This window comes from Sarcophilus harrisii, chromosome 6 (genome assembly GCF_902635505.1).
Source record: "Sarcophilus harrisii chromosome 6, mSarHar1.11, whole genome shotgun sequence".
Lineage (NCBI taxonomy): Eukaryota > Metazoa > Chordata > Mammalia > Dasyuromorphia > Dasyuridae > Sarcophilus > Sarcophilus harrisii.
In genome coordinates this window covers 212,036,732-212,050,660 of record NC_045431.1, presented here as the reverse complement: position 1 = coordinate 212,050,660, position 13,929 = coordinate 212,036,732, and the positions used below count along the sequence as shown (strand labels likewise).

General features: G+C 33.5%; 1 protein-coding gene across 2 annotated transcripts in view; it reads right to left on the bottom strand.

Moving 5' to 3' along the window:
- The window catches only part of LUZP2 (leucine zipper protein 2), a 684,014-nt gene that overhangs the window by 53,082 nt on the left and 617,003 nt on the right, over positions 1-13,929 (bottom strand). For both annotated transcript variants that reach the window (XM_031941821.1, XM_031941822.1), the window contains exon 10: positions 1,238-1,324. In XM_031941821.1, coding sequence (XP_031797681.1) covers positions 1,238-1,324 — 87 coding nt within the window. The remainder of the gene's footprint in view (positions 1-1,237; positions 1,325-13,929) is intronic.

Sequence of the window (13,929 nt, the reverse complement as noted above, 5' to 3'; positions counted from 1 at the left end):
TGCTCACCCTGGTTTTCTCATTGGTATAATAGGTATGAGAACAGCACCTATCTCCTACAATTGTGAGAATAAAAGGAGCTCATAATCATAAAACGCTTTGCATTTAGGGCCTGGCACATCGTGGATGCAATATAAATGTTAGCTACTCTTAATATGTACAATTACAACTACAACAATATTTTAAAAACAGTCATATCCTTATCTAAGACACAGCCTTGACTATCTCTTCTAATCTCCATTCAGAAATAATATAAGTATCTGCCTAACATAAATGTTCAATATTAATATGAGGGAGACTATTGGTTATATTAATCTGTTTAATAAATTTTGTCTTATTTCCATTAAAATCAATATGACTGCTTTTAGGGTCCCTTTTATTGGGTGAAGAGTACTTAACTTTAATATGTTTTTAAGCCATAGTTTATATCCTTGTGTAACTGTCATTTTATTTTTCTGTAAATTGGTCATTCTTTACCTGCGTATTACTCTTGATAGCTTTGGAGTGTCTCCATGTTCATTTAATCATTATAGTAACCCTGTGGCATAAGCTTGACAGTTCTGAAAGCTAAAGAAAATGGGTAAGAGAGGTCCTTAAGGTTTCATATATATTAAATGGAAGACCATTGGCTGCTATCAAAATATCTTAATTTCTGAATATTTGTTTCTATCACACTATAGCAGCATATCACTTTCTAACTCATTATCTAAGGCTCCTTAATACTCTCTGATATCCTGCTAACTTCATCTGAGTCTCAGAATTCACTCTATTTCTTGGTCATTATATAGCAGAATGCACAACTCCATGCTTTTAAAATTCACTCCTGTTATCATTTCAAGTTAATCCGCTTCCTTTCCATTCCAATGAAGTAGTTCTGCCATGGAGTTTTGCCGGCTGCCTGTTGGGAGTATTATATAACTAAGCTTGGACCTTCATTATATATCAGCAGCATTCCAACTAAATTTCTGAGGGGAAAAAACAGATTGCTGAACCTGCTAATCATGAAGTTACATCTCTTGGACTAGATTATTCTACGAAAGCTTTGTAAACTCTGCTTACAAATTCCTGGTGGAAATGCCAACATATTTTAAGTCATGAAAACATTTGCCTTTCAGAATCCAAACAGAAAAATGCTTAGATTTTCTATAGGGCTACAAATGGAAAATTATTTAAATATGTGTATTTCAATAAAATAGATTTGCGCACTGTTTCTGATTATACTATATAAATTAATCTTACATCTGGAGAATCACACTTGGTACTTGGCTCTTCTTTTGGTGATTCAACTTGAAGTGTTCTTTTATTTCCCAGGACAGTAGGTTCAGCCTAGAAAACAGGAAAAAAAAAAAAGCTCAAAATCAGAAACTCAGTAGACTTTTGAACTGATGCGAAGGCAAGTGAAGAGAAATAGAACAATATTTATACATATATATATATATATATATGTATACACATATATATGTATACTTGTACCTATATATTATGTATAGTAAAAGCAATATTCTATTAACAATCAAATGTAAAAGTCTTAGCAATTCTTATCAATACATTCATTTATGACAATTCCAAAGAATGCATGTTTCATCATGCCCCACCTCTAGACAGAAATGTTAGACAAAAATTGGACCCTGAAGCATTTTTCCCTTCCTTTATTTTTCTTGTTCCCACCCCAAAACATATTGGATATGGAAATACATTTACATAATTTTATATTCATAATAGCTATCAGATTTTTTTGCCTTCTAAATTTGTTGAAAAGGCAGCAGAGAGAGGGAGAAGACATGAAATTGAAAATGAAAATAAATTTCACCCAAAATATTTAAAATGTAATTAATAATTGGTTATGTAGCAACAAAGGACATCATTGAGGAAATATACATATATTCATACACAAACAAATTTAAATGTCATCTCCCATTTCCTAAAAAAAATGTTCTAGACCTTATAGAAACTTCAACTCCTCAATTACACTGACAAATCTCTATAATTAGTTCAATTTAGCATCACTGTTGTCTAAATATCTTTCATAGGAATCTTGTGTGCTTTGTGCTTAATGCTACAATTCAACAAAAAAATTAAGCATCCACTTGGGGAGACAAAGAACTAAAAATGGCATGGTCCTTAATTTTATTATTATTATTATTATTATTGTAGCTTTATGCATGGGTAATTTTTCAACACTGACTTTTGCAAACACTTCTGTTCCAGATTTTCCCCTCCTTCCCTCCACCTCCTCCCCTAGATGGCAGGTAGTCCTGTACATGTTAAACATGTTAAATACAATATATGTGTACATATTTATACAGTTCTGTTGTTGCACAAGAAAAATTGGACTTAGAAAGAAAGTTAAATTAACTTGGGAAGAAAAACAAAAATGCAAATAAACAACAACAGAAATAGTACAAATGCTATGTTGTGGTCCACACTCATTTCCCAGTGTTTTTTCACTGGGTGTAGCTGGTTCTGTTCATCACTGATCAATTAGAATTGAATTGGATCCTCCCATTGCCGAAGAGGGCCATGTCCTTCAGAATTGATGCTCATATAGTATTGTTGTTGAAGTATATAATGATCTCCTGGTTCTGCTCATGTCACTCAGCATCAGTTGCTTTAAGTCTCTCCAGGCCTTTCTGAAATCATCCTGCTGGTCATTTCTTACAGAACAGTAATATTCCATAATATTCATATACCACAATTTATTCAGCCATTCTCCAACTGATGGACATCCATTCAGTTTCCCTTTCTAGCCACTACAAAAAGGGCTGCCACAAACATTCGTGCACATACAAGTCCCTTTCCCTTCTTTATGATCTCTTTGGGATATAATCCCAGTAGTAACACTGCTGGATCAAAGGGTATGCACAGTTTGATAACTTTTTGAGTATAGTTCTAAATTGCTCTCCAGATGGTTGGATATGTTCACAACTTCACCAACAATGCATCAGTGTCCTAGTTTTCCCACATCCCCTCCAACATTCATCATTATCTTTTTCTGTTTTCTTAGCCAATCTGACAGGTATGTAGTGGTATCTCCAAGTTGTCTTAATTTGCATTTCTCTGATCAATAATGAATTGGAACACCTTTTCATATAAGTAGAAATAGTTTCAGTTTCATCATCTGAAAATTGTTCATATTCTTTGATGGTCCTTACTTTTAAAGAGATTGAAATATAGCATACTGGAAAAGACACATATAAAAATCACTAATATACTATCACATTATTTAAATGCATAAACAAAATTTTTAAGTGTATTTGAATATTCATGTTTTTAAAATCTCATTAATAAAAATGATTTTATATGGTAACTATTTAATGGTCAGTCAATGAAACAGAAAGATTTCAATATTTTATAATGAAAAGACCAGAGCTAAATAAAAAATGACTTTCAATATCAAAATACCAGAGAAGAATAAACAGGTTAAAGTGAGAAAAGAAAACAAGGAATTCAAAAGAGCTAAACTTTATATTCCTATGTGGGAAGATGATACTTGCATAATTTTTTTTAATTTCCCCCCTTATTTATTTGTTGCAGATTAAATGGACATTGGGAATAGATTATTAAAATGAAAAGATACTTCATATTAATGTTGATGATCATTATTGTAATACTTTCTTTTTCTTCCACTGTATTTGTATCCTGAGTTATTTTGGTGTCCTGCAAACTTTCCTTCTAAATTAGTCCATGTTATTCTTATTATGGTTTAAACTATGATTACTTGTTGCTTTTATATTGAACAATCAGTAAAAATGTTGACAGGTCTGCCATCAGAAAAAAAGGGAGAATTAAGGAAAAATTAATGCTTTTTGTAATTGATTTTGTCCTGTACCACACAAAAAGTGTTGTTAACTTAACCAAGCCATGTTTCTCAGTTTCTGAATTTAGTTTAGAAATTCAGTTAACCTGAAATAAGTAGTTGAGAAATCTAGTTCTCCTACTAATCACCAAATGCCCATTGATTATTCCTTTGCAGTGGTTGTCATGATGGAAGAAAGAATTTAATATTTGTGGTAAATTTCTTATTATGGTAATGCTATTTCTCTATCTGTGCTTATATTGCTGCTGTGTATTGTACCTCCAAAACAGTTAATTTGTTGGCTCCTCTGCTTCCATGTTAATGAAATGACCCATGTATTCATTCCCTCAGAGAACCTTGCAGAAGATCATATTGGAAAGAATGTATGCACAGGGACTCACCTGATGTCTATTACAAACTCCTTCAAACAATTTTCCTAGTGTCTCAAAACGAATCCTATAGTAGGAGGACAGGGGAAATGATGTTTTAACCCAAGACAATTTAGAAGGTTAGATGTTAGTTCTGTTATACCAGAATGAAAGTGGAATAAAGGACAATTCAGATCATACCCCAGCAAGCTAGCAGTAGGCCTTGGGAATAATTGAATCAGTGGTGTCAGTGATGATCTCTGGACCTTAACCCACAGATGGTAAGGAGATCAGACAAGTGGTTAGAAAGAGATTATGGGGGTTCTTTTACTAGCACCATGGGTAGGATTCTATTGCATTTCCCATACTTGGATTTCAGTCATAGTTTTATGTCTCAGTGCCAGGGTAAGGAGAACTGGCACCAGTGCTTGCAGCTTCAAGAGAGCTGGCACCCTGGTCACATTTCCAGGGTGGAAAAGAGTGCCTGTGATTGCTCATAGACACGATCACAGGCTAGGAAAATAGTAAACATACCTCTCTCTAGAATTTACCACTTTGGAAATGCTGGAAAATTACAGGTTCCTAGAAGTATCTCTGAACAAAACTGCCCAACATTTTTGAAGCTTAGGATAGTGTGGAAACACATCCCCTGTATCATAAAGTTAAAAGTCAAGAAGTACACTGGGAAAATTAACAAACAATAGAAAAAAAGATATAACTATATAAAGTTACTATGATGACAAATAAGATCAAAATACAAAGTCAGAAGGAAGGAAAGTCAAAAGTTCTATAACTGAAGCTTTTAAAAAAGGTGGCCATAGAAGATCTCAAAAAGGATTTTACAAAATCAATCAATAAAGGTAGAGGAAACATTGGGAAAAATGAGAGTATGCAAGAAAATCATGAAAAAGATTCAACAGCTTGGTAAAGGAGGAACAAAAAGAAAATAATACTTTAGAAGTAGAGTAAGACAAATGGCAAAGGAAGTGCAAAAAAAATCAGAATTTGCCAAATTGGGGGGAAAAGTACAAAAATTCATTGAAAAAATAATTTCTTGAAACTAGAATTCCATATAGGAAATAGGAGGGTGTGATGACCGTGCTAGCACTCCAGAATCAGCCTGAGTCAGAATAAACGAAAGTCCTTAGTCTTTATTCTTGGTCTTTAGGGGTAGAAGTGAACAGGATGGAAGTAGAATCTCCACAACAGCCTTCTTCCTCATTTACCACAAAAAGTGACTCTGGCTCATTTTACTCCACTCCCTAGTCCCTTCTACAATCCCCTGTATACACCAATCATTGAGCCAGCACAGGAGAGTGGGAAGGACCATTTTCCAAGCATATGCCCATAGAGTATTGTCCAATCAGTAATTAGCCCTAAGTGCTTGAACCGACCTCAGTGCAACTACTTAAGAGTTTCAGCCCTCTGCAGGAGGGAAAGTGGCTAAGAGAAGTAGCATGAGTAGTGGTTGTGACAGAAGGATAAATTATTGGAGGTAATAGGTACAAAACATTTTTAGAAATGACCAGTATGAAAGGGGAAAGACAGTAAGAAAAAAGAAGGTAATTAGAATAGATGGAAATATATAGTTAAAAATCATAAAAGTGAAAAAATACACAACAAATTTCTCTGAAAAATACTTCATTTATCAAATAAATAGAAACTGGGTTCAAATTTTAGACATAAGAACCATTCCTCAATTGATAAATGATTAAAGAACAAATTTTTGTTTATGATTATGATGATATAGTTATTTTGCTAAAAGACATGACAATCAGGATGCTCTCAGATAAACCTGGAAATAATTGCATGAACTGATGCAAAGTGAAATAATCAAAACAAAGAGAACACTGTATACAGTAACAGTAACAGTATGATGATCAACTATGACTGACAGTTATTCTCAGCAATATAATGATCTAAGATATTTCTGAAGTAATTACAATGAAAAATGCTATCCATCTTCTGAGAACGAACTGATGGATTATATTAAAACTTTTTATTTCCAAAGCATATGCATGGATAATTTTCAACATGTACCCTTGCAAATCCTTGTGTTCCAATTTTTTCCCTCCCTTCCCTACACCTCTACTCCTAGACAGCTAGTAATTAAATATAGGTTAAATATATGAATACTTGTATAAATATTTCCACAATTATCTTGCTGCACAAGAAAAATCAGATAAAAAATGAGAAAGAAAACAAAATGTAAGAAAACAAGAGTGAAAATGCTATGTTGCAATGCACCCTCAGTTCCCATAGTCCACTCTGTGAGTGCAAATGTATCTCTTCATTACAAGACCATTGGAACTGGCCTGAACCATCTCATTGTTGAAAAGAGTCACATCCATCAGAAATGATCATCTTATAATATTGTTATTGCTAAGTATGCACAGTTTGATAAATCTTTGGGCATAGTTCCATATTACACTCCAGAATGGTGAGATCAGTTCACAATTCTACCAACAATGTATTACTGTCACAGTTTTCCTACATCCCCTCCAACATCTGTCATTATCTTTTCCTGTCATCTTAGCCAATCTGAGATGTGTGTAGTGGTACCTCAGAATTGTCTTAATTTGCATTTCTCTAATCAATAGTGATTTAGAGCACCTTTAATATGGCTACAAAATGGTTTTAATTTCAGATGAAGAAATTAAAACCATTTTGTAGCCAATATTATTCAATACATAAGTTCAGTCCATGTTTTTTAAAGTATTCATATTTTACTTTTATTACAATGCAATCATTTCCTATTCCATCCCTATAGAAATCCATTCAACCATTCATCATTGATAAACATCAACTTTATTTCTGGTTTTGGGATATCACAAAAGGATTTCTTTGAATATTTAGCTGTTCATATCCTTGGACCATTTATCAATAGGAGAATGAATTGAATTCTTATAAATTTGAGATAAAATTTTCTTTATATATTTTAGAAATGAGGCCTTTAAGAACTGATGGGTTGTAAATGAAGGTCAAAACATGTTTTTTTCTTTACTTTTCTTGGGGTTTTTTTGGTCTTTTTTTTTTTAACAACATTACTAACAGTGATATGTTTTGTATGACTGTACATTTATAACATAGTAAAATAGCTTATCTTCTCAATAAGGGGATAGAAAAGAATTTGGAATTCAAAAATATTTTTAAAATGAATGCTAAAATTGTTTTCACATGTAATTGGGGAAAATAAAAAATAATTAACTATATCATATATATATATATATATATATATATATATATATATATATATATAGTTCTTTTTGATCTATTTTCCAGGTGATTTAATTTTTCAATGAGGTATTGCACATTTTCTATTATTTTACAATCTTTTGGCTTTGTTTCTATTGTTTCTTGGTATCTCATGGAATTATTACTTTTCCCTTGTCCAATTCTAATGTTAAGGAAATATGTTCTTCAGTGAGTTTTTGTATTTTTTTTCCATTGGACCAATTCTTCTTGTAAGAAGTTATTTTCATTAATTATATTTTGCACCTCCATTCAACCAATTCTGTTTTTAGGTGTTAGATTCATCTGTGATATTTTCTTCCTGTTTTTCATTTGACCAATTATCTTTTATAAGATTACTTTAATAAGTAATTTTCTGCCTCTTTTACCAATCTGCATTTTTTCCATAATTTGTTTCTTTCATCTCATTTCTTTATATATTTTTTCATTTCTTTATATATTTTTTCTATCACTCTCATTTAATTTTGAAAATCACTTTTTAGCTCTTACAGGAATTCTTTTTAGTTTTGTACCCCAATTTACATTTTTCCCCATTTGGGACTGCTCTTATAGCTGATTTTTGTTAGTTTGTTTTTGTTTTTTGCTTCCCCTTCTGTATGTTTTGTTCTAGGTTTTCTTTTTTTCTTCCCTACTATCACAGTAGCTTGGTATATTATTTGCTCATTTTCCCACACTATTTCTAATTTTTAAACTTTAAGTCAAAGTTGGTTTCGGTTTCTGGCATGGGCCTGAGGCACTATCTCAAGCTTCAGGCTTTTTTCACTGCTGTTTTCAGAGCTAGTTCTGTGGGTTGGCAAGTTTTCTTTACTTTCAAGATGGTGCAACCTGGGTGAAGGTATTCATTGGACTACACAAGGGTCCTTACCCTGGGAAGGTCCCTGATCTATTGGGATTGAAATTGATACTAGTTCTTATATCAGCTGTCTTGGAACTAGAAATACTACTATTCCCTAAGATCTTACTCACCTGAAACCAGAAGTGATACTGGTCCTCAGCATTCCTGGTCCCTTTTAATTAAAAATATTCCTCTCCATACTTGAACTACGATCCAGAAATGAGTATTGGCAGTCAGGTTGCCAAACAGCATCTAATCTTGCATCCAGTTCTAGCACAAGGGGCCCCTCTAATTTTTCTGACCATTTGCTTTGTCTCATTTTCTTTGGTTTGGGATCACCTGAGATTAAAATTGCTATCTATTACCATAATCTAATTCACCAGTTTTTAACATGGGCTCCAAATCATTTTTTCATTTCATTGTGATAGATCTCTTTTTCCAATATTCTAAGTAATCCTGGTTGAAAGAATGTCCTCTTGTTTTTGTTTCCCTTTTGTGGCTCTGCTGCTCCAAAATTCGATTTGCAACTTATTTTTAAAGTTTGGAGGGGGAGAGGAGGAGATGCTGAGAGAACTCAGCTGAGTGTAGTTTTTTAAAAATTTTTTTTAGTCTATTCAGCTATCTTGGTTCCACCCTCAGAAATCGCATAATAATAAATTTGTATTTTATCAATTTTTCCCTATCTCACCACTACCAGGTCTTGATAGATTGTTTTCTTTAAAAAAGAGATACAATTAAATCAAACCAAGTAAAGAAAAATTAGGTCTGTCCAACTAATGCATTATTTGGTTTCTCTTTTTTTCCTTTCCATCCTCATCAGGATGTGTAAATTCCCTTCAGAAATAAAAGGGAGTTCTGTTTCATCTTTTCTCCTTGTTGCCAATATTGGTCATTGCATTTATTCTAATTTCAGTAGCCTTTCAATATTATTCAATGCATAAGTTCAGTCCATGTTTTTTAAAGTATTCATATTTTACTTTTATTACAATGCAATCATTTCCTATTCTATCCCTATAGAAATCCATTCAACCATTCATCATTGATAAACACCAATTTTATTTCTGGTTTTGGGACTTCTTTGAATATTTAGCTTTACATTAGAATTTTTTTGTTTTAGACCTTTTTAGGGTACGGGCTTTACAATGCCTTCACAGTGACAAAAAGTATGAATAACTGAGGCAAATTTTCTTGCTTTATTCCAAATTGTTGTTTTGAAATATTGGAAGAAATTAGTAGTTTTACAACGCTGTATTATTGTGCCTCACCTGCCCCAAAGTCCAAAATATTATTTTCATTTTTTAGCATTTTTGACAATTTGGTGAGATGAAATATCATGTTTTTAATGCACATTTTATACTACTGATAGTTTAGATATTTTCATTTCATTAGTTAATTTTTTTCTATGCTCACAACCTTTTGTCACTTATTTGTTATGGAATGGCTTTCATGATTTCCTGAAAACACCACCACCAACATAATGACTCTGGAGGGGACCTATTGCAAAATTCCACCCTTGTAATGTGTGAACTGAGACAAATTACTCAATTCTTCAAAACCTCAATTTCATCATCTGAAAAATAAAGTATTATTAGAGTAGATGATCATTTATGTTTGTTTCAACTCTAAGTCTAATCTTATAAACGATTCAAAGAAAAAGATTACATTTTGGTGGGAAATGTTTTCCAAGGAAAACAATGGAGGAAATGGCTATGGAGCTAGGTATTTAAAGAGAAGCACTGTGATAGTCAGCAAAGGGGTAAGAGGAGAGATGAATTCATTCCAGGGACAGAGGATTTCACAGGGAAATATATAAAGACAGAATTGAATATCATGAAATGATATAATAGCAAGTAACTTAGAGGAAAGTTTCTTCTTAATATTCTTTGTATAGCTTTTATTTATTATTATACGTTTTATTTCAAGAAAACAGTTCAATCATAGGGTAATTCAAAAAATGAGAAAGAATTATACATCACTTCATTAAATGAAAGTATTGAACCATGAAAAATTAAACTTCTTTGGGTTTTGGAGCTTATTATATGATTATTGAAGGTTGATTTATTTCTTGAAGTGATAAATGAATTCTTCATAATAGGCCCTTTGAAAAAGTGTGATGATTCTTTTTAAAACACACAGATTAAGTTCTATGCACAATCAAAAGAGTGAAATAGATGGTTGAAGACTGAATGTTTACTTGAATAAATGGACATTCTGCTGGGTACTCTGGGAAATGGTGTGTCAGAAGAAAAAGAGAGAAGGCTTCTTATAATGATTTGGAAACACACAAGGGGCTCATTCTAAAGTTTTTCATGCTGTTTTTTTCAAGCATTTGCCATATATGTTTTAGCAGTGAAAGTAGATAAAGTTTTTCTAGACTGAATGGAAAATTCAAGTTTAATGCTTCAGCTATTTGAATTAAATCAGGTAACTTAAACCAATATAATTCATATGGTCATGGCAAAGGTAACCATGGGAATATGTTTGGTTGGCAAAGAGAATTCCAGGACACCAAAATTTGTAAATGGACAAAAAAATTTTTTCTAAGCATATAGGAGTATTGGAATTAATTCTAAGCCATTGCTCTCCTACTTCCCCCCTCCCCCAGTTTTTAAAATTATTTCCCTGATTTTTCTATGTTAAACATAGCTCTTTTAAAGAACTCATCCAGTATTTTAGTTATATCTATTGTTTAATGGGTATTGCCTAGTTCTCCCTTGTTTTATGGATGGCAAGGTCTCTGCTGAATTCATATAGAGCATAACTTTTCCATCATAATAGTGATTATATAATAGTGATGAAATCAATATTCTGACCTATTCCTATTATCTCATTCTTCACATAGAGATCAGTATATGATCCTTTCCTATGGAGGATGTGTAGTGATACCATCTTTGCTACCCAGTGTTTCCAAACCAACAAGCTGGTGGTTGTCATTATTGATGTTGAGAGGCTTCATTTCTGGTTATTTTTCACTCTTTGGGGGTTTTCTTTGCTAAGATTCTGGAGGGGTTCATCATTTTTTCTCCAGCTCATTTTACAGATGATGACCTGAGGCAGATAGAGTTTAATGACTTACCCAGAGTCACGCAGGTTATAAGTGTCCAAGGCCAGGAAGGTGAGTCTTTCTGACTTCAGCCTAATACTCTTACCACTGTACTACTGTTGTGCCATGGTTCTCTCTTACTGTCCTGACTCGGTTTCCCTGCACGAGTTTCCCTTATCTTAGTCTCCCTAACCATCTCCTTAGTCTTAAAACCCACTCTAGTCCATTAAGACTGGGAACCGTTTACTCTAAGGTTATATATTACTAGCAAGATAAACAAGAGAGCAGAACTCCTGTCCTCAAGAATTTACAATATCCCTCTAAAATATTCCAAGATACCTCACTGACATCTTTATCTCTGGGTATTAAGACATCCTGTCTCTGGGCTTTTGGGATTTATGGCCTACCCCATCTCGTGCCTTTTCCACCTTCTTTGTCTCTAAAGAATATTTAAACTCCTGAGATACACCCATTCAGTACTGGATAATTTGAGACAAGAGTCCTGTCCAGTCAATTATACTCTCCAATTAATAAACTATTAAAAACTCTCTAATCTCTCTCCTGCCTCAGTTTCTCCGGCATTACACTACCTACTGCCCTTGACACTGTCAATATTTTAGAACAAGCATATTATTTCCAATTTTTACTAATATACAAAGGACCTGTGTTTTCACTCTCAGGGTGATCTCTGGAAAACTTCAGCAAATATCTTAGATTATCTTTTATCCTTACATTACAAGCCATCTATGATTTAGTAGATAAAATCTATGAAGATAACTGAGGTAATCAGAATTTAATTGATTTCCACAAAGATTAAGAGGAAGTATCAGAGACAAGATTGAAATTTAAAGTCTTCTGACTGGGACCAGGATTACATCTACTGCTACCATTCATCCTTTCCAGCCTTATTTAGTATTAAGTCCTCCCACACACAATGCCCCATCCTAAAACACTAGGTTGTTCCCAATAACTGAATGCCCCCTTCTCATGTCATTTAAATGTGATTTCCTTAAGTGAAAGGGCTGGTTTTATTTTCCTTGTATCTTTGTTAACAGCACAAAGCCTGAATTATATTAAGCACTTAATAAATGCCTAGTAACATGACTTCCATTTCCTTCTTCATCTTTTGAAATTAGCTGCTGATAGGAAGTAATATTTAACAAGAAGATATGGAAAAAGATAAAAGCATGAGCATCTTGGAATTGGGAAGTGCTTGCCTATTCCAGGTAGTAAGAAGACAATTTGCACTTCATACTGAGAAGGGCTAGAGGGAAATGAGGTCCTCAAAGACAAACTTTACTCATGATCCTATATATTCAGAGGCTGGTCCTCTTGGATACAATTCAGTAAGCTTATTAATGAACATTAACATGACAATAGAAATAGCATTTGCCAATGAGGATAACAGAGTGAATGAGTGAATTAATGAGGGAGAAAAACAAGCATTTATGATCCAGAATATTAGTACTATGAAATTTCAAAGGTCACTTGTTCCATACATTCATTTTTACAGATAAGGATTTAAAGTACAAAGAATTAAAATGACTTGTATTAATCAGAGAAATTATAAGTGGCAGAGCCAAGATTCTAATCCAGATCCTTTGTCAACAAATTTATCTTTTTTCTCTCATTGTACTTAAATAAAATCCAGTCCAGATTAATATTGCCTCCTCTAGTTCACTATACTAAATGGAGAATGCTGTTTATAATTCACTTACATTTTCTTTTAAAACACCCTCCAGGGGAAAGAATTCTGGCAAGATGGTGGAATAGGTCAGAAAACATTCAGCTCTCCAAATTTTCTCCACAGAAAAATATAGAACATTGCCTCAAAGAGAATATGGAACAGCAAAAATTAAAAATCAGGTAAAGCAATTATTTTAAAACAATAAGAATCCAGGAAAGAACTGACTTCCAGAGGCCAGTGTGAAGTGTAACACCTCCAGAGCATCTCTGCAGAATTAACAAACAACAAGAATCTGGGATAGCCTACAACCTAGAAACTTTCATCGCACAGAGCAATGTCAGGTTCTGATGGCTAAGTAGAAGACTGAAGGGTCATTATTGAGGAATACTATACAGAGCTCTGCTGCCCAGACTTTTCTTGTACTGGGCTTCTGTTGGGAAGAAGGGGTTGGCACACAGTGGGCACAACAAGACAGAGGTGGGAACCCAGCTGACTGTGGGCACTTGCAGGAGAGGAGAATTCCTGTTTCAGCTTTAAGGTAGAGAAGACACTTGCAATTTGTAGTCATAGGAGGGACAACAAGGAATGAGGTTATTTGTGGGATAGTATAAGCAAGAGATCTAGCAGGACTGGAGAGAAGAGTCCAAGGTTGAGCTCTGAGACAAATCTCAGTAAATAACAGTAAAAAGAACCTGAAGCTTGGGTCATGATTCCCTATACCTCTGGATTAGAACCAGATTACAGTAATAGCTGCTAAAAACAAAATAAAATCAAAATAAGTAAGTAAAGGAGAAAAGACCCAACTTAAGATAGCTACTAGAAAGAAAAGATCTGGCTCCATATTCACAGAAAGACAATGAAGCTAAAAAACCTGCTCCTTTTTCAATGAAAAACATCAAGTGATTCCAAGCATAAAAGAAGACCTCACAAAGGACTTTGAAAATCAGATA